We start from the raw sequence: 25,638 nt of genomic DNA on the forward strand, positions 1-25,638 counted from the left end.
AAAGGCATCACTTCCTCCAAAGGAGAAAGTTCTATTGGCCCTAAAAATGCTGTACAGTTGTATATAAGTTTTGTCTTTTAAAATAAATACCTGTACTATCTTAACTGTACAGTCATCTACAGGTTTCTTGGAAGACCTCCCCAGGAGGATTTTTCCATAAAGATGCTGTGAAATTGTATTTTTTATTTTTATACTTGTAAGTACCCCTATCATCTGTAAAGCTCTTTGGTGACTCCTCGGAGGCTACCACCTCCACACCAGGGAAAGGTCCTAGAAATGATAAAAGTGTATGTAATGTTATAATAAGAATGTAAGTACCTATTTGTTACAAAATGCTGTCCAACTATAGGAGTTGGGGGAATTACGGTAGGCCATGGTTTAAATTTCATATATACACTAGAAGTTGCCGGGTCTCGCACTAGCATGGCAGTGACCAGCGAATCTTCATAATTATCCAGACAGCAAGGAACCTCAGCAGAGATTTGTTTGATTTGCTGAACATGAGTGCCACTTACACAGCTAATGCTTTCATTTAGAAAATATGTACCTAGGTAATTAACATTTCATAATATGAAATTTTTACCATTTCAGTTGCTGCCGTAGTATGAAGTAGCACTAAGTTCTTCCAAATCATAGGGGTAGGTTTTGTGAACTAGAATGTATCCATGTGAATGAATGTCTAATAAAGTGGCTTTACTTACAGAACCGTAATGCATAACGAAGCGATGTGACACAACGTTCTCGACTATCCCAACATTCATTATGAAAAAACCAAGTTTATTAACTGTGCCGTACATACAGCAGCTCATCATGGGATCACCATCAGAAAGAGAGAGAGCCTGTTGTACTACATGAACAGAATGTGTACTATCTGAGAGCCACACTTTGCACCTTTTACAAAGGTAATACCTCTCTTGGTGATGGAATAACTAAAAAGTTTTTTTAATAAACGCTTTAAAAAGTAATAATCTTTTGCATGTGTGCATGTGTTTGTATTGGTGATGGCTTGTTTCGCACAAAGCAAACATAACATTTTGCGGACTGTGGAATATCTGAAGATATACGATAGTTTGTTCATTTAACTACATATTAAAAACATACCAGATTTTCTATCGTTCGTGAAGTGGTCATGTTATATAAATAGGTGATTGATGGAAGCTATGGCTTTGCACACAAACCTTGAGTAGGACTAGACCCGGTTATACTTATAATCACAGTTTCTTGCAAACTTAGACAATCAACCAACCTAATTTTTTTTCCACCTTTTTTTTTTGGAAATCAAAGTTATGCCGTTACTGCCTTTGTATATGGACCCAAATCAAACGACGATTATGTACTGGAATGAATGAAATACATACTTGATTAGAGAACATGTAAAACTGGAACGAAATTTAAATTTCCCGCCAAATTTGAAGGTTCAACTGTCATATGAGAGCACGTTCAGCATTGAAATCGGGAGTTTAGTGCACTCCAAATGCTCCTTTTTGTTCTTTTATTCAAATGGAGCATGTTCTTTTATGTTTCTCATAACTAAGAAGTAGTCTAACACAGGGCACTCCTGATTTATAGGTGGAGCATTGAGGATAGTGTGAACAGCTGATTAAACTGTAATTTTTTATTTCTGCAAATCGAAAGTATGAGCGAGTTTTACAAAAGTAGTTTGTGTGGTTTCGCCGCACAAGTAATGGAAATTTTCACAATTTTCCGGTTCATTTTTTACTTTTTTCTCACAAGGAGGTTATGTACACAACACAAGTTATGTTTGCTTTGCATCTGATTATCCCGTTCGGCATAAGAATATACTCCTATTGCTCCAGTCACATGATCGGTAGTACTCGGTTCCACAACTCGGTATTAATGCCGAATGTATCCTGAGTTGTCTTGTAGATGGCGTGAAGGCGAAAACATTCGACCAATACCGTCAATTTTTGGATAAAGGCTGGTTTACACATTGTAAATGACAGTGCATTGTGGAATTAATTCTGTAAAAAGTCATTTCCGCATTTTTCCCAATATGGCGACACTTCCGGTTACGCGGGAAATCGAATCATTTAAATGGTAGGGAACATTTTTTAAATTTGCTTTTGGACCACATGAATTTCAGATACCCATTGAATTTTTCAATTCAATTCAATTCAACATTTTTGGCTTTTTAAGAGATTTATAAAATAGCAAAATGAAAAACTGAACAAGATTAGTGAATTATGTAAACAATGTTCATGGCTAATGTGATTCAAGTGGAACAGCCAAAAGTTACTAAGGAAATTTAAAACTTCTAGAACATGTGAAATGTGAAACATGTGAAATAAATTACTTTGTTTTTTGTGTTACATTTTAATACAAAATTAAATTGTTAACAATATGTATTAATATAAACAACACAAAACTCACTTTCAAACTTTGAGGTGCTAATGTTTCTTGTATTGATCCAACATGTTTCTCTAAAAAATTAAAATCATCATTCAAACTGACGGAATTAAATTACACATACCTTAAAAGCAGGCACCTATGAAATGGTCAACAATTTTTTATGATTCACGAACCGGGGGATCGTCACATGTAAGTTCCTCCTTTTGGTCTGAAGATGATTCTCCTGTTTCTAAAAAAGGTGCCAAAAAATGAATTTTGGGTTTTAGGAGAAAACCAACATTCTTATAATGTTGCTTAACTACACTGTATGACCAGGTTGGCTATGTTAAGTGACTGCTACCCTGGTATCGAATCATGCAAATTGTACAGCACGTATTCATAATGCAGTATTTGAAATAAAATTTGTATTTCAACATTACGAGGCTCGTGCCAACACCTGGTTAAGTGACTGCTACCAACTTACTAGAACCAGTTTTTGTTGATTGTTGACCAGATGGATCATCGTCATTCATTAATAGACCAAATTGCGCCTTTAGCTCTTCTAACTGTTCATCAGAGTAGGGCTCAGACTTCTGGGCGGCCACAACCGCATTTCCAGTAGAAGGTTCTGTTGGTCCTAGAAGAGATGAAATTCTATGTACCTAATGAAAATACTAATCTAAGTAGCTACCTACCTGTTTGGGCCGAAATGCTCTCTTTTTCATATTCGCATATTGAGAAATGCTGTCCCGTTGTAGGAGTTGGGGGAATTGTGTGGTGACATGGTTTAAATTCCATATGTGCACTAGAAGTTGATGGGGTGGGAGTGACCTCCAAATTCCTCAAATCTTCATAATTATCCACATAGAAAGGAACTGCAGCGGGGATTTGTTTACTTCGCTAAAAATGAGAAACATTTTGAAAGTGACAGTTAGACCGCTAATGATATTTCTATCGTTTAAAAATATGTTAACCATATGTACTAGCACAGTAACATAAACTGCATAATATGAAAGTTTTTACCATCTCAGTTCCCGCTACAGTATGAAGTCTGACTAGATCCCTAAAAGTTCGTGCACAAGGAGTGCAAATCATAGCCATACTTTTTGTGATCTACAATGTATACATGTGAATAAATGTCTAAGAGAATGGTTTTACTTACAGAACCATAATGCATGGCGAAGCGATCTAACACAATCTTCTCGACTGTCTCAACATTCATCGTGAAAATACCAATTCTAACAACATCGCCGCACATAAAGCAGCCCCACGCGGGATCGACCTCGGAGAAAGTTCTTGCACCCTGTACCATCTGCAGTGAATACGTAATGTCGCAGAGCCACACTCGGCACCTTTCGCAAAGGTAATACCTCTCTTGTTGATGTAACTAAAAAGTTGCTTTTCATAAATACTGTAAAAAGTTATAACCTTTTGCATGTACCTCATAGAGCAGGCATGCAATTAATTCTCGGTGTTCGCGTTGGTCACGATTTCTTTCGCACAAATCCTCGGTGACGAGATCACAAACATAACATTTTGCTAACTCTGGAACATCTGGAGATATACGATAGTTTTTTAATTTTAACTGCATATTAAACACATACCAGACTTTCCAGCTCCATAAAGAGGAGTTCGCGAAGTCGCCATGTTATATCAATAGGTGATTTGTTGTAGGTGCAAGAAAGGCCTTGCTACACAAACCTTAAATAGGACCAGACTCAGATATTACAGATTCTTACAAACTGGACACATAAGAGTTAACCAACCTAACTTTTTTCCCACCTTTTTTTGGAAATTAAAGTTCAGCCGTTACGACCTTTGTATATGTACCAAAATCAAACGACTATTATGTACTGAAATTATTGAAAGATATACCTAATAAGAGATCATTTATTATGTATTAAATACCTTGAAATCTATAAGGAAAGTAAACTTTTCACCAAATTTCCCGCCAAATTTGAGGCATCAACCGTCATATGAGTTGTAGATGGCGTGAAGTCAAAAACATTCGACCAATACCGTCAATTTGTGGATAAAGGCTGGTTTACACCTGGTATGTAAAAGTGCATTTTGAAATTAATTCCGTAAAGTTATTTCCGCACTTTTTCCAATATTGCGACACTTCCGGTTACGCGGGAAATCGACATTATTTAAACAGTAGGGAACATTTTTAACACAACAACAAAAAGTTATTATTTGTACTTAGATTTTGAGTAATTGGAACCAAATCAACTGCAATTTTGGGTTCGACAACGAAATTTAAATTTCATCAAGCTTCTTTTGACATCCAGACAAGCATTGTTGTTAACATTTTTATGGTTTTGCAAAAACTAATAATAGGTTCGTTATTTTCATCTTAGATACAAAACCCTCTAGAGATCAGAATTTTTTTGCGTGTCCATTTTGCGGTAGGGTTTGGAAAAACTTTTTTAGAAAATCTGACATAGCTCTTTTTTGTACTATCATCAGCTTATGTACAAAATTGCCACATAACGTATTTATCATATTTTCCATGCTGTAACTATTACAGTTCTTTTTGCATTATTAAGCTTATAACTATCAATTGAGCCAAAACAATTGTTTGCGAATTCTTGTTCCTGTACCTTCATCTAGCATTATACCTTTCTTCTTTTTCTTACAATTTTATAATAGGGAGGATAGCTAATATGATGAAGGGTAACATTAAGTCTGCAATCAAGGAGCAATTTTCTTATTTGTGAGGTAATTACTTGAAATTTTGTAGCATTAATTGCCTTCCTTTCGCAGAACGCACAGACTCAACGTTCCTATTTCTGTCTATGATTTTGTTCCAATTTTAAATATGGATGCGTTCAATAAAGCGAAAATTTTAATACTCTTTCTATGCTATCCCCTTTTGAAAATGCACTAATTTATGAATAAAAAGCGCGAACATAACCCAAACTTCAACCTTATGATTGGTGTTTTCCAGATTTCTGAAAGATATAGGATGTGGGTGTAGAACCATTTTAGAGCACCCTGTACGAAAGGTATTACTTCTTAAACGAAATATTAAATAAATTATCTTCTTTTTTGTGTCACATTTTAATACAAAATTACATTTTTAACAATGTACATACTAATAAACAACACAAACATTAGTTTCACAGTTTTCGGTGCCTAGTTTTCTTGTATTGATCCAACATATTTCTCTAAAAAATTAAAATCATCATTTGAAATGAGAGAATTAAATTACACATACCTTAAAAGCAAGCACCTACGAAATGGTCAACAATTTTTTATGATTCATGAAGCTGGTGATCATCACATGTAAGCTCCTCCTTTTTGCATGACATTGATTCTCGTTTTTCTAAAAAAGGTGTCAAAAAATGAATTTCGGGTTTTAGGAGAAAACAAACATTCTGTTGGTTAACTACATTGTATGATCAGGTTGCCTATGTAAAGAATACCAATACCCTGGTATCAAATGATGCAAACAGTAGAGGACTGTGTCCTCTTCTGAAACAACATAAAATTTTCACCACTCACCTGAGGCAGTACGTGCATCCTTCCCAGCCAGTGATTGCTCCAAGTTGTCAACTGCTTCAATACACCCATGATCATCTAAAAAATTATTATCAGCATGAGGTATAATAATAAAGAGGTGTTTGCGCGACAGCTTCAACCAAAGGAGTGGAGTCAGAGAGACACAAAGAGAGCTCCAAATGCGAGTCTACCTCTCACAAATGCATACATAATAAATGTTGTTGGTGATTCAATAATTTTAAATACAAGAACCTATTTTCATTTTTTCGTGTTCTTAAATTAGTGTATAATCGACTCGCCTTTCAAATGTGACCATGTTCAAAATGTAGTAACTTAATATTATAATACTTGAAATAAACTTTATTACGAGGCTCACGCCAACACCTGGTTGAAGTGGCTTCCACCAACTTACTAGTAGCAGTTTCTGTTGGTTGTTGATTAGATGAATCATCTTCATCCATTAATCGCTCCAATTGCGCAATTATATTTTGAAACTGTATATCAGATATACAGTACGGCTCAGGCTTGTCAGCTACTTTCAACTTCTTCTCAGATGAGAGCTCTGCTGATGACTCTTCAATGTAGGTACCTGTACATTGAGGTTGCTGATAGTCTGTGAAGTCTTCATCAGGGGAGGGTTCTCTTGGCCATAGCTCTACCGTGCTGACTGAAAAACAGTCATCAGACTCCTCGGACCCCACTGCTTCATTAGATTTTGCTCGTCGTAAAGATGCTGTAACAATATGTTTAGTTTTTATACTTCAAAGTAAATACTTCCACCATCTTCCTCGTGAGGTTCGTCAGAGGCTGCCACCTTCACACCAGAAGGTTCTGTTGTTCCTAGAAATGATAAAATTGTATGTAATGGAATAATAATGTAAGTACCTGTTCGGGACGAAATGCTCGCTTCTTTATGTTCTTTTATGGAGAAATGCTGTCTAGTTGTAGGAGTGGGGGGAATTGCGTGGTGACATGGTTTAAATTCTATATGTGCACTAGAAGTTGTTGGGTCTTGCATTGGTGCAGGAGTGACCTCCAAATCCAGCAGATCTTCATAATTATCCACATAGAAAGGAACTGCAGCGGTGATTTGTTTACTTTTCTGGAAATTAGAGACATTGTAAAGTGACAGTTAGACTGCTAATGATATTTCTATCATTTGGGAAATGTTAACCATATGGAATTAGGTAATTACCGTACAGCACAGTGACATAAACTACATAATATGAAAGTTTTTACCATCTCAGTTCCCGCCATAGTATGCAGTCTGACTAGATCCCAAAAAGTTCTTGCACACGGGTTGCAAATCATAGCCATACTTTTGGTGATCTACAATGTATACATGTGAATAAATGTCTAAAGGAATGGCTTCACTTACTGAACCGTAATGCATAACGAAGCGATCTAACACAATCTTCTCGACTGCCCTAACGTTCATCGTGAAAATACCAAGTCTAACAACAGCGCCGCACATAAAGCAGCCCAACACGGAATCGCCATCGGAGAAAGTTCTTGCAACCTGTACTACCTGCAGTGAATACGTAATATCGGAGAGCCACTCTCTGCACCTTTCACAGAGATAATATTTTTTTCGGAGGTGGCATAACTAAAAAGTTGCTTTAAATAAATACCGTAAAAAGTTGTAACCTTTTTCATGTACCTCATAGAGCATGCATGCGTTTAATTGTCGGTGTTCGTGTTGGTCGCTAGTTCTTGTGCACAAATTCTCGGTGACAAGATCACAAATATAACATTTTGCTGGCTCTGGAACATCTGGAGATATGCAATAGTTTGTTAACTTACCAACTACATATTAAACACGTACCAGTCTTTCTATTTCCATATAGAGGAGTTCGTGAAGTCGCCATGTTATATAAATAGGTGATTAGTTGTAGGTTCAAGGTAGTGCTTGGGGTTTGCTATATAAACCTGAGTAGGACCAGACTCGGATATGATTTTAATAAGTGAGAGTAGACGATCGAGAGTTAACTAACCTAACTTTTTTCCCACCTTTTTTTGGAAATCAGTTCAGCCGTTGCGACCTACCAAAATCAAACGACGATTATGTACTGAAATTACTGAAATATGTACCTAATTAGAGAACATTTATTATGTATTAAATACCTTGAAATCTGCAATGAAATTGAGGTTTTCAGAAAACTTCCCGCCAATTTTGAAGGATCAACAGCCATATGAGTTGTAGATGGCGTGACGACGAAAAGACTAGACCAATACCGTCAATTTGTGGATAAAGGCTGGTTTCCACCTTTTTTTGAAATCTACTTAATGGTTGTTTTAGACGCTGCAATTTAGCCCACTTTACATTTATTTATTTATTATCCCTCTCTTGTTCTGGGCCCTCAACAGGCTTGAGCCCAATTACAGAGCGACCTGCACCCCCTGCAGAACGTCTTAAGTTGTTCTATATTATTCCAGCTATCGCTTTACGAATTAGCAAAACGGCAGGAACACCCAATTCGCAGTAGCGCGAGAGTGCTCGAAACTGATCTAAGAAAATTCCCATGTTTGTCACATACGAAAAATTCTTTCCTCAACCCAGGTACGAACACCCAACCTCCAGCTGTGTAGCCCAACGCTCTACTACTGAGCTACATAGGCTATATTGCACTAGCACACATGGAGCAATAAAGATTGCAATTGCATGTAACTTGCATGAGGAATTTCGAAAGGCATGCCCAGTTCAAAGTTAGCTACAAGAGACTTGTGTGCAATTTTCATAGGATCGGAGTTATTTTTGTTGTATGAACCGCGCAATTCTAGTGATAAATTTTTGTGTGCACCAACCTAATTAAATGCCAATGACAACCATGATGATGAGCGACGCGCCGCAAAAGTTCCTAAGGAAATTTAAAACTTCTAGAAAACGTGTTTGTGGTACCCCTTTACAGCACCCCGTACGAAAGATGTTTCTCCTTATACAAAAAATGAAATGAATTACTTTGTTTGTTGTGTCACATTTTAATAGAAAATTAAATTGTTAACAATATATTAATATAAACAACACAAAACTCACTTTTAAACTCTGACGTGCTAATGTTTCTTGTATTGATCAAACATGTTTCTCTAAAAAATTAAAATCATCATTCAAACTGACCGAATTAAATTACACTTACCTTAAAAGTAGGCACCTATGAAATGGTCAACAATTTTTTATGATTCACGAATCGGGGGATCATCACATGTAAGAGCCTCCTTTTCGTCTGAAGACGATTCCCCTGTTCCTAAAAAAACGCCAAAAAATTAATTTCGAGTTTTAGGAGAAACTACACTGTATGACTATGTAAAAAATACCAATACCCTGGTATTGAATCATGCAAACAGTAGAGGACCGCATCCTCTTCTGAAACAACACAAAATTTTTATTACTCACCTGAGGCAGTATGTGCATCCTCTCCAGTCAGTAATTGCTCCAAGTCTTGAGCCTCTGCAATGCACCCATGATCATCTGAAAAATCATTAACAGCATTATAAAGAGGTGTTTATTTATTTATTTATTTATTATTCCTTTCTTGCTCTGGGCTTGTGCCCAATTACGGAGCATAATGCTTTTTTAGAGGTGCACCTATTCATAATGGAGTATAATACTTGAAATAAAATTTGTATTTCAACATTACTAGGCTCATGCCAACACCTGGTTAAGTGGCTGCTACCAACTTACTAGGACCAGTTTCTGTTGACTGTTGACCGGATGGATCATCGTCATCCATTAATAGACCAAATAGCTCCATTAGCTCTTTTAACTCTTCTTTAGAGTAGGGCTCAGACTCCTCGGCGGTCACCACCGCATTTCCAGTGGAAGGTTCTGTTGGTCCTAGAAATGATGAAATTCTATATACCTAACGAAAATACTAATCTAAGTACCTGTTTGGGACGAAATCTTCTCTTTTTCATGTTCGCGTACGGAGAAATGCTGTCCCATTGTAGGATTTGGGGGAATTGCGTGATGACAGGGTTTAGATTCCATATGTGCCCTAGAAGTTGTTGGGCCTTGCATTGGTGTGGCAGTGATCTCCAAATCCAGCAAATCTTCATAATTATCCACATACAAAGGAACTACAGCGGGGATTTGTTTACTTCGCTGAAAATAAGAGACATTTTTAAAGTGACAGTTAAACCGCTAATGATATTTCTATCGTTTAAAAAAATAAGTTAACCATATGTAATTAGGTAATTAACATATAGCACAGTAAAATCAACTACATAATATGAAAGTTTTTACCATCTCAGTTTCCGCCATAGTATGAAGTCTGACTAGATCCCTAAAAGTTCTTGCACAAGGAGTGCAAATCATAGCCATACTTTTTGTGATCTACAAAGTTAGTATACATGCGAATGAATGTCTAAGAGAATGGCTTTACTTACAGAACCATAATGCATCACGAAGCGATCTAACACAATCTTCTCGACTGTCCCAACATTCATCGTGAAAACAGCAAGTCTAACAACAGCGCCGCACATAAAGCAGCCCAACACGGAATCTCCATCGGAGAAAGTTCTTGCAGCCTGTACTACCTGCAGTGAATACGTAATATCGGAGAGCCACACTCTGCACCTTTCACAGAGGTAATATTTTGTCTGATGATGAAATAACTAAAAAGTTGCTTTTCATAAATACTGTAAATAGTTATAACCTTTTGCATATACCTCATAGAGCATGCATGCGTTTAATTCTCTGTGTTCGTGTTGGTCGCTAGTTCTTGTGCACAAATTCTCGGTGACGAGATCACAAATATAACATTTTGCTGGTTCTGGAACATCTGGAGATATGCAATAGTTTGTTAACTTACCAACTACATATTAAACACGTACCAGTCTTTCTATTTCCATATAGAGGAGTTCGTGAAGTCGCCATGTTATATAAATAGGTGATTAGTTGTAGGTTCAAGGTAGTGCTTGGGGTTTGCTATATAAACCTGAGTAGGACCAGACTCGGATATGATTTTAATAAGTGAGAGTAGACGATCGAGAGTTAACTAACCTAACTTTTTTCCCACCTTTTTTTGGAAATCAGTTCAGCCGTTGCGACCTACCAAAATCAAACGACGATTATGTACTGAAATTACTGAAATATGTACCTAATTAGAGAACATTTATTATGTATTAAATACCTTGAAATCTGCAATGAAATTGAGGTTTTCAGAAAACTTCCCGCCAATTTTGAAGGATCAACAGCCATATGAGTTGTAGATGGCGTGACGACGAAAAGACTAGACCAATACCGTCAATTTGTGGATAAAGGCTGGTTTCCACCTTTTTTTGAAATCTACTTAATGGTTGTTTTAGACGCTGCAATTTAGCCCACTTTACATTTATTTATTTATTATCCCTCTCTTGTTCTGGGCCCTCAACAGGCTTGAGCCCAATTACAGAGCGACCTGCACCCCCTGCAGAACGTCTTAAGTTGTTCTATATTATTCCAGCTATCGCTTTACGAATTAGCAAAACGGCAGGAACACCCAATTCGCAGTAGCGCGAGAGTGCTCGAAACTGATCTAAGAAAATTCCCATGTTTGTCACATACGAAAAATTCTTTCCTCAACCCAGGTACGAACACCCAACCTCCAGCTGTGTAGCCCAACGCTCTACTACTGAGCTACATAGGCTATATTGCACTAGCACACATGGAGCAATAAAGATTGCAATTGCATGTAACTTGCATGAGGAATTTCGAAAGGCATGCCCAGTTCAAAGTTAGCTACAAGAGACTTGTGTGCAATTTTCATAGGATCGGAGTTATTTTTGTTGTATGAACCGCGCAATTCTAGTGATAAATTTTTGTGTGCACCAACCTAATTAAATGCCAATGACAACCATGATGATGAGCGACGCGCCGCAAAAGTTCCTAAGGAAATTTAAAACTTCTAGAAAACGTGTTTGTGGTACCCCTTTACAGCACCCCGTACGAAAGATGTTTCTCCTTATACAAAAAATGAAATGAATTACTTTGTTTGTTGTGTCACATTTTAATAGAAAATTAAATTGTTAACAATATATTAATATAAACAACACAAAACTCACTTTTAAACTCTGACGTGCTAATGTTTCTTGTATTGATCAAACATGTTTCTCTAAAAAATTAAAATCATCATTCAAACTGACCGAATTAAATTACACTTACCTTAAAAGTAGGCACCTATGAAATGGTCAACAATTTTTTATGATTCACGAACCGGGGGATCATCACATGTAAGAGCCTCCTTTTCGTCTGAAGACGATTCCCCTGTTCCTAAAAAAACGCCAAAAAATTAATTTCGAGTTTTAGGAGAAAACCAACATTCTTATAACGTTGGTTAACTACACTGTATGACTATGTAAAAAATACCAATACCCTGGTATTGAATCATGCACACAGTAGAGGACCGCATCCTCTTCTGAAACAACACAAAATTTTCGTTACTCACCTGAGGCAGTATGTGCATCCTCTCCAGACAGTAATTGCTCCAAGTCTTGAGCCTCTGCAATGCACCCATGATCATCTGAAAAATCATTAACAGCATTATAAAGGTGTTTCGGGGACAGCCTCAATCAAAGGAGTAGAGTTAAGCAAAAAAATCAGAGAGACACAGAGAGAGGTACCGAATGTGAGTCTACCTCATACAAATGCATAAATTTATTTATTTATTTATTATTCCTTTCTTGCTCTGGGCTTGTGCTCAATTAGAGGTGCCCCTGCAGAAGGTTCTAAGTTGTTGTATACTACTTCGGTATTCACGTTATGAATTAGGAAAACCTTATTCGGAGTAGCCGGCAGAATACTCGTAACTGATCTAAGGAAATTCCCATCTCTGTCACAGATGAAAAATTCTTAGGTCAGCCCAGGTGCGAACACCCGACCTCCGTCTATGTAGCCCAACGCGCTACCACTGAGCTGCATAGACATCAAATGTTAATGATTCAATAATTTGAAAGACAGTTAACATATTTTCATTTTTTGTGCTTTTTATTTAGTGTAATCGCCCCTCATTTCAAATGTGACCACGTTTTAAGGTATAAACGTTCATTGTATGTACAGCACCTATTCATAATGGAGTATAATACTTGAAATAAAATTTGTATTTCAACATTACTAGGCTCATGCCAACACCTGGTTAAGTGGCTGCTACCAACTTACTAGGACCAGTTTCTGTTGACTGTTGACCGGATGGATCATCGTCATCCATTAATAGACCAAATAGCTCCATTAGCTCTTTTAACTCTTCTTTAGAGTAGGGCTCAGACTCCTCGGCGGTCACCACCGCATTTCCAGTGGAAGGTTCTGTTGGTCCTAGAAATGATGAAATTCTATATACCTAACGAAAATACTAATCTAAGTACCTGTTTGGGACGAAATCTTCTCTTTTTCATGTTCGCGTACGGAGAAATGCTGTCCCATTGTAGGATTTGGGGGAATTGCGTGATGACAGGGTTTAGATTCCATATGTGCCCTAGAAGTTGTTGGGCCTTGCATTGGTGTGGCAGTGATCTCCAAATCCAGCAAATCTTCATAATTATCCACATACAAAGGAACTACAGCGGGGATTTGTTTACTTCGCTGAAAATAAGAGACATTTTTAAAGTGACAGTTAAACCGCTAATGATATTTCTATCGTTTAAAAAAATAAGTTAACCATATGTAATTAGGTAATTAACATATAGCACAGTAAAATCAACTACATAATATGAAAGTTTTTACCATCTCAGTTTCCGCCATAGTATGAAGTCTGACTAGATCCCTAAAAGTTCTTGCACAAGGAGTGCAAATCATAGCCATACTTTTTGTGATCTACAAAGTTAGTATACATGCGAATGAATGTCTAAGAGAATGGCTTTACTTACAGAACCATAATGCATCACGAAGCGATCTAACACAATCTTCTCGACTGTCCCAACATTCATCGTGAAAACAGCAAGTCTAACAACAGCGCCGCACATAAAGCAGCCCAACACGGAATCTCCATCGGAGAAAGTTCTTGCAGCCTGTACTACCTGCAGTGAATACGTAATATCGGAGAGCCACACTCTGCACCTTTCACAGAGGTAATATTTTGTCTGATGATGAAATAACTAAAAAGTTGCTTTTCATAAATACTGTAAATAGTTATAACCTTTTGCATATACCTCATAGAGCATGCATGCGTTTAATTCTCTGTGTTCGTGTTGGTCGCTAGTTCTTGTGCACAAATTCTCGGTGACGAGATCACAAATATAACATTTTGCTGGTTCTGGAACATCTGGAGATATGCAATAGTTTGTTAACTTACCAACTACATATTAAACACGTACCAGTCTTTCTATTTCCATATAGAGGAGTTCGTGAAGTCGCCATGTTATATAAATAGGTGATTAGTTGTAGGTTCAAGGTAGTGCTTGGGGTTTGCTATATAAACCTGAGTAGGACCAGACTCGGATATGATTTTAATAAGTGAGAGTAGACGATCGAGAGTTAACTAACCTAACTTTTTTCCCACCTTTTTTTGGAAATCAGTTCAGCCGTTGCGACCTACCAAAATCAAACGACGATTATGTACTGAAATTACTGAAATATGTACCTAATTAGAGAACATTTATTATGTATTAAATACCTTGAAATCTGCAATGAAATTGAGGTTTTCAGAAAACTTCCCGCCAATTTTGAAGGATCAACAGCCATATGAGTTGTAGATGGCGTGACGACGAAAAGACTAGACCAATACCGTCAATTTGTGGATAAAGGCTGGTTTCCACCTTTTTTTGAAATCTACTTAATGGTTGTTTTAGACGCTGCAATTTAGCCCACTTTACATTTATTTATTTATTATCCCTCTCTTGTTCTGGGCCCTCAACAGGCTTGAGCCCAATTACAGAGCGACCTGCACCCCCTGCAGAACGTCTTAAGTTGTTCTATATTATTCCAGCTATCGCTTTACGAATTAGCAAAACGGCAGGAACACCCAATTCGCAGTAGCGCGAGAGTGCTCGAAACTGATCTAAGAAAATTCCCATGTTTGTCACATACGAAAAATTCTTTCCTCAACCCAGGTACGAACACCCAACCTCCAGCTGTGTAGCCCAACGCTCTACTACTGAGCTACATAGGCTATATTGCACTAGCACACATGGAGCAATAAAGATTGCAATTGCATGTAACTTGCATGAGGAATTTCGAAAGGCATGCCCAGTTCAAAGTTAGCTACAAGAGACTTGTGTGCAATTTTCATAGGATCGGAGTTATTTTTGTTGTATGAACCGCGCAATTCTAGTGATAAATTTTTGTGTGCACCAACCTAATTAAATGCCAATGACAACCATGATGATGAGCGACGCGCCGCAAAAGTTCCTAAGGAAATTTAAAACTTCTAGAAAACGTGTTTGTGGTACCCCTTTACAGCACCCCGTACGAAAGATGTTTCTCCTTATACAAAAAATGAAATGAATTACTTTGTTTGTTGTGTCACATTTTAATAGAAAATTAAATTGTTAACAATATATTAATATAAACAACACAAAACTCACTTTTAAACTCTGAGGTGCTAATGTTTCTTGTATTGATCAAACATGTTTCTCTAAAAAATTAAAATCATCATTCAAACTGACCGAATTAAATTACACTTACCTTAAAAGTAGGCACCTATGAAATGGTCAACAATTTTTTATGATTCACGAATCGGGGGATCATCACATGTAAGAGCCTCCTTTTCGTCTGAAGACGATTCCCCTGTTCCTAAAAAAACGCCAAAAAATTAATTTCGAGTTTTAGGAGAAACTACACTGTATGACTATGTAAAAAATACCAATACCCTGGTATTGAATCATGCAAACAGTAGAGGACCGCATCCTCTTCTGAAACAACACAAAATTTTTATTACTCACCTGAGGCAGTATGTGCATCCTCTCCAGTCAGTAATTGCTCCAAGTCTTGAGCCTCTGCAATGCACCCATGATCATCTGAAAAATCATTAACAGCATTATAAAGAGGTGTTTATTTATTTATTTATTTATTATTCCTTTCTTGCTCTGGGCTTGTGCCCAATTACGGAGCATAATGCTTTTTTAGAGGTGCACCTATTCATAATGGAGTATAATACTTGAAATAAAATTTGTATTTCAACATTACTAGGCTCATGCCAACACCTGGTTAAGTGGCTGCTACCAACTTACTAGGACCAGTTTCTGTTGACTGTTGACCGGATGGATCATCGTCATCCATTAATAGACCAAATAGCTCCATTAGCTCTTTTAACTCTTCTTTAGAGTAGGGCTCAGACTCCTCGGCGGTCACCACCGCATTTCCAGTGGAAGGTTCTGTTGGTCCTAGAAATGATGAAATTCTATATACCTAACGAAAATACTAATCTAAGTACCTGTTTGGGACGAAATCTTCTCTTTTTCATGTTCGCGTACGGAGAAATGCTGTCCCATTGTAGGATTTGGGGGAATTGCGTGATGACAGGGTTTAGATTCCATATGTGCCCTAGAAGTTGTTGGGCCTTGCATTGGTGTGGCAGTGATCTCCAAATCCAGCAAATCTTCATAATTATCCACATACAAAGGAACTACAGCGGGGATTTGTTTACTTCGCTGAAAATAAGAGACATTTTTAAAGTGACAGTTAAACCGCTAATGATATTTCTATCGTTTAAAAAAATAAGTTAACCATATGTAATTAGGTAATTAACATATAGCACAGTAAAATCAACTACATAATATGAAAGTTTTTACCATCTCAGTTTCCGCCATAGTATGAAGTCTGACTAGATCCCTAAAAGTTCTTGCACAAGGAGTGCAAATCATAGCCATACTTTTTGTGATCTACAAAGTTAGTATACATGCGAATGAATGTCTAAGAGAATGGCTTTACTTACAGAACCATAATGCATCACGAAGCGATCTAACACAATCTTCTCGACTGTCCCAACATTCATCGTGAAAACAGCAAGTCTAACAACAGCGCCGCACATAAAGCAGCCCAACACGGAATCTCCATCGGAGAAAGTTCTTGCAGCCTGTACTACCTGCAGTGAATACGTAATATCGGAGAGCCACACTCTGCACCTTTCACAGAGGTAATATTTTGTCTGATGATGAAATAACTAAAAAGTTGCTTTTCATAAATACTGTAAATAGTTATAACCTTTTGCATATACCTCATAGAGCATGCATGCGTTTAATTCTCTGTGTTCGTGTTGGTCGCTAGTTCTTGTGCACAAATTCTCGGTGACGAGATCACAAATATAACATTTTGCTGGTTCTGGAACATCTGGAGATATGCAATAGTTTGTTAACTTACCAACTACATATTAAACACGTACCAGTCTTTCTATTTCCATATAGAGGAGTTCGTGAAGTCGCCATGTTATATAAATAGGTGATTAGTTGTAGGTTCAAGGTAGTGCTTGGGGTTTGCTATATAAACCTGAGTAGGACCAGACTCGGATATGATTTTAATAAGTGAGAGTAGACGATCGAGAGTTAACTAACCTAACTTTTTTCCCACCTTTTTTTGGAAATCAGTTCAGCCGTTGCGACCTACCAAAATCAAACGACGATTATGTACTGAAATTACTGAAATATGTACCTAATTAGAGAACATTTATTATGTATTAAATACCTTGAAATCTGCAATGAAATTGAGGTTTTCAGAAAACTTCCCGCCAGTTTTGAAGGATCAACCGCCATATGAGTTGTAGATGGCGTGACGACGAAAAGACTAGACCAATACCGTCAATTTGTGGATAAAGGCTGGTTTCCACCTTTTTTTGAAATCTACTTAATGGTCGTTTTAGACGCTGCAATTTTTTTTGCAATTTAGCCCACTTTACATTTATTTATTTATTATACCTCTCGTTCTGGGCCCTCAACAGGCTTGAGCCCAATTACAGAGCGACCTGCACCCCCTGCAGAACGTCTTAAGTTGTTCTATACTACTCCAGCTATCGCTTTACGAATTAGCAAAACGGCAGGAACACCCAATTCGCAGTAGCGCGAGAGTGCTCGAAACTGATCTAAGAAAATTCCCATGTTTGTCACATACGAAAAATTCTTTCCTCAACCCAGGTATGAACTCCCAACCTCCAGCTGTGTAGCCCAACGCTCTACTACTGAGCTACATAGGCTATATTGCACTAGCACACATGGAGCAATAAAGATTGCAATTGCATGTAACTTGCATGAGGAATTTCGAAAGGCATGCCCAGTTCAAAGTTAGCTACAAGAGACTTGTGTGCAATTTTCATAGGATCGGAGTTATTTTTGTTGTATGAACCGCGCAATTGTAGTGATAAATTTTTGTGTGCACCAACCTAATTAAATGCCAATGACAACCATGATGATGAGCGACGCGCCGCAAAAGTTCCTAAGGAAATTTAAAACTTCTAGAAAACGTGTTTGTGGTACCCCTTTACAGCACCCCGTACGAAAGATGTTTCTCCTTATACGAAAAATGAAATGAATTACTTTGTTTGTTGTGTCACATTTTAATAGAAAATTAAATTGTTAACAATATATTAATATAAACAACACAAAACTCACTTTTAAACTCTGACGTGCTAATGTTTCTTGTATTGATCAAACATGTTTCTCTAAAAAATTAAAATCATCATTCAAACTGACCGAATTAAATTACACTTACCTTAAAAGTAGGCACCTATGAAATGGTCAACAATTTTTTATGATTCACGAACCGGGGGATCATCACATGTAAGAGCCTCCTTTTCGTCTGAAGACGATTCCCCTGTTCCTAAAAAAACGCCAAAAAATTAATTTCGAGTTTTAGGAGAAAACCAACATTCTTATAACGTTGGTTAACTACACTGTATGACTATGTAAAAAATACCAATACCCTGGTATTGAATCATGCACACAGTAGAGGACCGCATCCTCTTCTGAAACAACACAAAATTTTCGTTACTCACCTGAGGCAGTATGTGCATCCTCTCCAGACAGTAATTGCTCCAAGTCTTGAGCCTCTGCAATGCACCCATGATCATCTGAAAAATCATTAACAGCATTATAAAGGTGTTTCGGGGACAGCCTCAATCAAAGGAGTAGAGTTAAGCAAAAAAATCAGAGAGACACAGAGAGAGGTACCGAATGTGAGTCTACCTCATACAAATGCATAAATTTATTTATTTATTTATTATTCCTTTCTTGCTCTGGGCTTGTGCTCAATTAGAGGTGCCCCTGCAGAAGGTTCTAAGTTGTTGTATACTACTTCGGTATTCACGTTATGAATTAGGAAAACCTTATTCGGAGTAGCCGGCAGAATACTCGTAACTGATCTAAGGAAATTCCCATCTCTGTCACAGATGAAAAATTCTTAGGTCAGCCCAGGTGCGAACACCCGACCTCCGTCTATGTAGCCCAACGCGCTACCACTGAGCTGCATAGACATCAAATGTTAATGATTCAATAATTTGAAAGACAGTTAACATATTTTCATTTTTTGTGCTTTTTATTTAGTGTAATCGCCCCTCATTTCAAATGTGACCACGTTTTAAGGTATAAACGTTCATTGTATGTACAGCACCTATTCATAATGGAGTATAATACTTGAAATAAAATTTGTATTTCAACATTACTAGGCTCATGCCAACACCTGGTTAAGTGGCTGCTACCAACTTACTAGGACCAGTTTCTGTTGACTGTTGACCGGATGGATCATCGTCATCCATTAATAGACCAAATAGCTCCATTAGCTCTTTTAACTCTTCTTTAGAGTAGGGCTCAGACTCCTCGGCGGTCACCACCGCATTTCCAGTGGAAGGTTCTGTTGGTCCTAGAAATGATGAAATTCTATATACCTAACGAAAATACTAATCTAAGTACCTGTTTGGGACGAAATCTTCTCTTTTTCATGTTCGCGTACGGAGAAATGCTGTCCCATTGTAGGATTTGGGGGAATTGCGTGATGACAGGGTTTAGATTCCATATGTGCCCTAGAAGTTGTTGGGCCTTGCATTGGTGTGGCAGTGATCTCCAAATCCAGCAAATCTTCATAATTATCCACATACAAAGGAACTACAGCGGGGATTTGTTTACTTCGCTGAAAATAAGAGACATTTTTAAAGTGACAGTTAAACCGCTAATGATATTTCTATCGTTTAAAAAAATAAGTTAACCATATGTAATTAGGTAATTAACATATAGCACAGTAAAATCAACTACATAATATGAAAGTTTTTACCATCTCAGTTTCCGCCATAGTATGAAGTCTGACTAGATCCCTAAAAGTTCTTGCACAAGGAGTGCAAATCATAGCCATACTTTTTGTGATCTACAAAGTTAGTATACATGCGAATGAATGTCTAAGAGAATGGCTTTACTTACAGAACCATAATGCATCACGAAGCGATCTAACACAATCTTCTCGACTGTCCCAACATTCATCGTGAAAACAGCAAGTCTAACAACAGCGCCGCACATAAAGCAGCCCAACACGGAATCTCCATCGGAGAAAGTTCTTGCAGCCTGTACTACCTGCAGTGAATACGTAATATCGGAGAGCCACACTCTGCACCTTTCACAGAGGTAATATTTTGTCTGATGATGAAATAACTAAAAAGTTGCTTTTCATAAATACTGTAAATAGTTATAACCTTTTGCATATACCTCATAGAGCATGCATGCGTTTAATTCTCTGTGTTCGTGTTGGTCGCTAGTTCTTGTGCACAAATTCTCGGTGACGAGATCACAAATATAACATTTTGCTGGTTCTGGAACATCTGGAGATATGCAATAGTTTGTTAACTTACCAACTACATATTAAACACGTACCAGTCTTTCTATTTCCATATAGAGGAGTTCGTGAAGTCGCCATGTTATATAAATAGGTGATTAGTTGTAGGTTCAAGGTAGTGCTTGGGGTTTGCTATATAAACCTGAGTAGGACCAGACTCGGATATGATTTTAATAAGTGAGAGTAGACGATCGAGAGTTAACTAACCTAACTTTTTTCCCACCTTTTTTTGGAAATCAGTTCAGCCGTTGCGACCTACCAAAATCAAACGACGATTATGTACTGAAATTACTGAAATATGTACCTAATTAGAGAACATTTATTATGTATTAAATACCTTGAAATCTGCAATGAAATTGAGGTTTTCAGAAAACTTCCCGCCAAATTTGCAGGATCAACAGCCATATGAGTTGTAGATGGCGTGACGACGAAAAGACTAGACCAATACCGTCAATTTGTGGATAAAGGCTGGTTTCCACCTTTTTTTGAAATCTACTTAATGGTCGTTTTAAACGCTGCAATTTTTTTTGCAATTTAGCCCACTTTACATTTATTTATTTATTAGCCCTCTCTTGTTCTGGGCCCTCAACAGGCTTGAGCCCAATTACAGAGCGACCTGCACCCCCTGCAGAACGTCTTAAGTTGTTCTATATTATTCCAGCTATCGCTTTACGAATTAGCAAGACGGCAGGACACCCAATTCGCAGTAGCGCGAGAGTGCTCGAAACTGATCTAAGAAAATTCCCATGTCTGTCACATATGAAAAATTCTTTCCTCAACCCAGGTGCGAACACCCAACCTCCAGCTGTGTAGCCCAACGCTCTACTACTGAGCTACATAGGCTATATAGCACTGGCACACATGGAGCAATAAAGATTGCAATTGCATGTAACTTGCATGAGGAATTTCGAAAGGCATGCCCAGTTCAAAGTTAGCTGCAATTTCTATAAGATCGGAGCTATTTTTGTTGTATGAACCGCGCAATTCTAGTGATAAATTTTTGTGTGCACCAACCTAATTAAATGCCAATGACAATCATGATGATGAGCGACGCGCCGATTTTTTTTTTTTATTAATCCTTTTTATTTTTCAAGCTTACATGTTTCGTCAAGCAATCAATTTTTAATAGAGTTCGCTGATGTGACACTTCTGGTTACGCGGGAAAAACGACATTACTTAAATGGAAGGGAACATGTTTAACAAAACCCACTATGTCCTCGATTTTCCTTGTACGTCTGTCCGTCTGTGCGCGATAAAGTTTTGGTCCTGGACCACGTGTCAATTTCGGATTTTTGCAATATTGTAACGTATACTATCTAGTTGTGCAAAGTGTGAATGTTTTTCAAAATTTGCAGAGGTGGTGGTGAAAAATGAGTGCATTCGATCTGGATGAATGAGCAAATAAATGCGTTTAGAATCTTTGTTGTGTCCCTTTTGCGAAGTTCTTGTTTGAACAATCTGAAAAAGCTCCTTAGAAGGAAAAAAATTCAAGTCTGTGTTAAACGAGATTTATTTTTGAACATAGGTACTATGTAAAAACAAATAACTAAGTTATACCACGAACTTCGATCTGGATTGTTCTAATACTAAAAATGAACTAAAGTGTTATATCCATTATTCCAGGTTATAACGCACAGTGAAACTGTTACACAACAATACAACAAGTAAACCGATACCATGACCGTAAATTATAAATAAGAAACAGTAAGTTATGAAATCCCAAGGCTTGTAGATGTTGGCTTCGCGTGTGCCTAAACAATTAAAATGGTCACTTGAACTTGGAACATTAAATTATACATACCTTAAAAGCCAACACCTACTGGACGGATCTTTCTAACACGCTTCCATAATCTTCTACTTTACGGTGTGGGGTGATCAGAGTCCTTAGGAGCCGGCCCTGCCTCGCTTGGAGAATCTACTATAGTCTCTGAAAATGGTGTCAAAAATTGAATTTTGGGTTTATGTGGAAACCAACATCAATAATGTTGGGTAACCACATTGGATAGCAGAGTTGGCCTTTGTATTGATAGGTACCAATACCACCTGGAAATTCAGCATGGGAACGATAGAAGACTGTATCCTCTTCTAAACCTAAAGAAAATATCATTTGGACTGTATACTTACTTGAAGTGATTGCATCATCATGGTCTGTAACGTCCTCATTAGTGGCTACCATCTCTGCGGTAATGTAAGGTTCGGTGGATCCTAAAAATACTGTAAATTGCACTAATCTTTATATTTCAAAGTTATTTTATGTACCTCCTGTCTCATTGGATAAATTACTAGAGTGTGTGGTGGATGAATCACCTGCTGGTTCAAGTTCCGCAGATGAAGCGGTAGATTCTGAATCGGAATCCACCGATTCATCAGCTTCAAAAATGGCGATTACTGGAGGTACCCTTCGCTAAATATGAGAAAACATTTTTAGAGCGATAGTTTGATATACTTGCCACCACCAACGATATTTCTACTGTAATGTGACAACTTAATACACGAATGAACGAAATTTACCCTGTAATTTTCCGATATGGTGTGGAGTCTCACCAAGTCCACAAAAATGATCTCGCATCGATCACATATTATATTAATACTAGGAGAACACTGCAAGGTAAACATGTCAATGGATGACTAACAAAATTGCTTTACTTACAGAACCATATTGAACCAGAAAACGATATAACACAATATTATCAATTCTCCTTAAGCACATTGTAAAGAAATGAGTTTGACTTTCCACACCACAAATAAAACAGCATGGTGAACAGTGACGATAAATAAAACGTCTTGGAGATCGTGCTAGGCGAATTAAAAAAGCCGTATTAGAGAGCCACAAATCGCATCTCTCGCAGAGGTAGTAACTGTCTTCGTTGTCGTATGGCTAAAAAGTTTTAGTAAATACCTTAAAAAAGTGATAACTTTAGTGCATACCTGCAGCATACAGATAAACATCTCCATGTACTCCTCTTCGTATGAGCGCCTAACGGACATTCTTCGACTCACTAAACCACAAATAAAGCAAGTGGGTCGAAAATCTGAAGATGTACGATACTTTAATTTTGGTTATATGTATTGAACACATACCATTTTCAAAAAGTGGATCTGCCATATCAAGTAAAAATGTTGAAGTATTCGTAATAGACTCAATACTGACAGGACCAGACTTCGTATCTGTAATATGCAAATCGCAAGGTTCTGATTTCAAGGTGGACGATCACCTGGTTGGTCTTATGTTTTTTACCGTCACCACTGTAGCTGAAGTGAATAAAATATATGCATACCTACTTAAAAAATATTAATTAGCTTTTAAATACCTTAAAGTAAGACGAAATGCCTCTTTTTTGCAAAACTCTCCAAATTTGAAACTACAACGGTCGCAACGGTCGTAGATGGCGCTCATGTAGAAAAATTCGGCCATATTGGCGTTTTGTGGTTAAGTGATGGTTGCCACATTCAATGATTACAAACAAAGGATATGTTCATGATGCTGGCGATATTAACCAATCGCGCGCGTGCACCAATTTTTATTGCAGTGGCCGATAATGTCCACATTTCAATTATAAATAATGAAATAAATGATCACATGCCTGATTCCAGTTTGCATGTTACTATTACTACACTTATTATCCAATATTTAGCTGGCACTGACCTTACAAACTCGGTTGCTAGCTAAACTCCTGACTACAGTTAGAAAATGCCTTCTGGCGCCTTTATTTGCAACCCAACGCAAAAAGTGTATGTCTTATTTTTTGTAGAGCTCAGCAAGACACTTCTTTTTTGTATTTAACATTTTTCGCTATACTGTTATTGTGTCAAGTTTTTCAGTTTAAATTTTCAATATGCCAATTTTGCGTTTTCTGGACGGTTTGAAGCCCCCAAACCCCAAAAAAGGTGATTTTCGTGAACACAGATATGTGTAGCTCAGAAACATCGGAACTGATTTTGGGGTGCATATAGGTTTGTTTCCATGGAGAATTTTGGTTTCGGTCCGTTGCCATCTTCAGGATTTCAAAGTTTGTTTAAGTTAGCGTTTTTCTGGAAATGTAAGGACCATAGCGAAAGATGTTAAATACAAAAAAGAAGTGTCTTGATGAGCTCAAAAAAAATAAGACATACACTTTTTGCGTTGGCCAGACGGCATTTTCTAACTGTAGTCAGGAGTTTATTTAGCAACTGATTTTGTAATGTCAGTCCCAGCTAAATATTGGATAGTAAGTGTAGTAATTAGCATGCAAACTGGAATAAGGCATATGATCATTTAGTTAATTATTTCTAATAATAATAAATAATATTTATTGTTACAAAGAACATTCGCAAAAGTCATAATAACAGCTTGTTAATTTGACTTTCAAATTCAGCAATGTTGTAAAATGCATTTTGGAGTAGAAACTGCTTAACGTTTAATTTCAGAGCGCTAAACTCTCACGTTTAGTGGGAGTAAATTAAAGAACTTTGTTGACAAATGAATGAAAGGGTCTTTTCCAGCCTATAAAAGTTTACACAAACGTTATGACTATTCCTAGTGTTATAATCATGCGTCTTTGATCTAAGGGTGTAATTCTTTTCAACAGATTTAGCGTATAGAACACAATTTAAAATAATATACAAGGGAGGGTTAGTATTCCAAATTGAAATGTAGACATTACATCATCATCAAGACACTTCTTATTTATATCTATCATTTTTCGCTATGGTCCTTATATTTCCAGAAAAACGCTAATTTAAACAAACTTTGAAACCCTGAAGATGGTAACGGACCGAAATCAAAATTCCCCATGGAAACAAACCTATATGCACCCCAAATTTCACCAAAATCAATTCAGATGTTTTTGAGCGACACATATTTGTGTTCACAAAAATCACTTTTTTGGGGTTTGGGGGCTTCAAACCGTCCAGAAAACGCAAAATTGGCATATTGAAAATTGATCACGATTACAATAAAGTGAAAAAGTTGACACAATAACAGGGTTGGGAAGTCAGTTTGTCTGCAACTTTTTCAGCTTTGCGGCGTCACCAGGGATTCACAGATTTGTTGCATGAGCTTTTTGATATTACACGCTGTGACTCGTTACTAT

At 37.3% G+C, this 25,638-nt stretch overlaps 5 protein-coding genes across 13 annotated transcripts in view; 1 reads left to right on the plus strand and 4 right to left on the minus strand.

The window, feature by feature from the left end:
• LOC116165774 (ceramide glucosyltransferase) overlaps window positions 1-25,638 on the plus strand; it is a 45,429-nt gene that overhangs the window by 15,490 nt on the left and 4,301 nt on the right. For 2 of the 9 annotated variants that reach the window (XM_031480451.1, XM_031480442.1), the window contains 8 exons: window positions 592-638; window positions 704-902; window positions 3,514-3,712; window positions 10,239-10,437; window positions 13,692-13,890; window positions 16,697-16,895; window positions 20,160-20,358; window positions 22,190-22,257. The gene's annotated coding sequence lies outside the window, so the exon portion shown is untranslated. Of the gene's footprint in view, window positions 1-591; window positions 639-703; window positions 903-3,513; window positions 3,713-10,238; window positions 10,438-13,691; window positions 13,891-16,696; window positions 16,896-20,159; window positions 20,359-22,189; window positions 23,175-23,218; window positions 23,848-25,638 lie in introns of those variants that run through there. The other 7 variants (XM_031480447.1, XM_031480448.1, XM_031480444.1 and 4 more) reach the window with 6 other exon arrangements.
• LOC116165777 lies at window positions 9,000-10,163 on the minus strand. The gene is made up of 5 exons (XM_031480456.1): window positions 10,094-10,163; window positions 9,736-9,952; window positions 9,533-9,685; window positions 9,245-9,319; window positions 9,000-9,095 (listed from the first exon to the last, which is right to left on the minus strand). The coding sequence occupies exons 1-5, from the start codon at window positions 10,109-10,111 to the stop codon at window positions 9,025-9,027; spliced, it is 534 nt and encodes a 177-aa protein (XP_031336316.1). The 5' UTR covers window positions 10,112-10,163; the 3' UTR covers window positions 9,000-9,024.
• Window positions 12,030-13,749, minus strand: LOC116165723. The gene is made up of 6 exons (XM_031480387.1): window positions 13,690-13,749; window positions 13,547-13,636; window positions 13,189-13,405; window positions 12,986-13,138; window positions 12,276-12,350; window positions 12,030-12,100 (listed from the first exon to the last, which is right to left on the minus strand). Exons 1-6 carry the CDS (start codon window positions 13,747-13,749, stop codon window positions 12,030-12,032), a joined length of 666 nt encoding a protein of 221 aa, XP_031336247.1.
• LOC116165778 lies at window positions 15,458-16,621 on the minus strand. Its single transcript, XM_031480457.1, has 5 exons — window positions 16,552-16,621; window positions 16,194-16,410; window positions 15,991-16,143; window positions 15,703-15,777; window positions 15,458-15,553 (listed from the first exon to the last, which is right to left on the minus strand). The coding sequence occupies exons 1-5, from the start codon at window positions 16,567-16,569 to the stop codon at window positions 15,483-15,485; spliced, it is 534 nt and encodes a 177-aa protein (XP_031336317.1). The 5' UTR covers window positions 16,570-16,621; the 3' UTR covers window positions 15,458-15,482.
• LOC116165724 lies at window positions 18,498-20,217 on the minus strand. Its single transcript, XM_031480388.1, has 6 exons — window positions 20,158-20,217; window positions 20,015-20,104; window positions 19,657-19,873; window positions 19,454-19,606; window positions 18,744-18,818; window positions 18,498-18,568 (listed from the first exon to the last, which is right to left on the minus strand). Exons 1-6 carry the CDS (start codon window positions 20,215-20,217, stop codon window positions 18,498-18,500), a joined length of 666 nt encoding a protein of 221 aa, XP_031336248.1.

The sequence above is a fragment of the Photinus pyralis genome, unplaced genomic scaffold, assembly GCF_008802855.1.
Source record: "Photinus pyralis isolate 1611_PpyrPB1 unplaced genomic scaffold, Ppyr1.3 Ppyr1.4_LG3a, whole genome shotgun sequence".
In the NCBI taxonomy this organism is placed as follows: Eukaryota; Metazoa; Arthropoda; class Insecta; order Coleoptera; family Lampyridae; genus Photinus; species Photinus pyralis.

What these genes read in the sequence shown, in the direction of transcription:
- LOC116165777 (XM_031480456.1), bottom strand. An exon ending in GAAGATTTCGTCCCAAACAG is followed by an intron (nt 9,686 to 9,735) that starts GTACTTAGATTA and finishes CATCATTTCTAG; the next exon opens with GACCAACAGAACCTTCCACT. An exon ending in GGATGCACATACTGCCTCAG is followed by an intron (nt 9,096 to 9,244) that starts GTGAGTAATAAA and finishes GCGTTTTTTTAG; the next exon opens with GAACAGGGGAATCGTCTTCA.
- LOC116165723 (XM_031480387.1), bottom strand. Translation starts at nt 13,749, where the DNA reads ATGAATGTTGGGACAGTCGAGAAGATTGTGTTAGATCGCTTCGTGATG. An exon ending in TCGTGATGCATTATGGTTCT is followed by an intron (nt 13,637 to 13,689) that starts GTAAGTAAAGCC and finishes CTAACTTTGTAG; the next exon opens with ATCACAAAAAGTATGGCTAT. An exon ending in GTCAACAGAAACTGGTCCTA is followed by an intron (nt 12,351 to 12,985) that starts GTAAGTTGGTAG and finishes ATGATTTTTCAG; the next exon opens with ATGATCATGGGTGCATTGCA.
- LOC116165778 (XM_031480457.1), bottom strand. An exon ending in GAAGATTTCGTCCCAAACAG is followed by an intron (nt 16,144 to 16,193) that starts GTACTTAGATTA and finishes CATCATTTCTAG; the next exon opens with GACCAACAGAACCTTCCACT. An exon ending in GGATGCACATACTGCCTCAG is followed by an intron (nt 15,554 to 15,702) that starts GTGAGTAATAAA and finishes GCGTTTTTTTAG; the next exon opens with GAACAGGGGAATCGTCTTCA.
- LOC116165724 (XM_031480388.1), bottom strand. Translation starts at nt 20,217, where the DNA reads ATGAATGTTGGGACAGTCGAGAAGATTGTGTTAGATCGCTTCGTGATG. An exon ending in GTCAACAGAAACTGGTCCTA is followed by an intron (nt 18,819 to 19,453) that starts GTAAGTTGGTAG and finishes ATGATTTTTCAG; the next exon opens with ATGATCATGGGTGCATTGCA. An exon ending in GGATGCACATACTGCCTCAG is followed by an intron (nt 18,569 to 18,743) that starts GTGAGTAACGAA and finishes GCGTTTTTTTAG; the next exon opens with GAACAGGGGAATCGTCTTCA.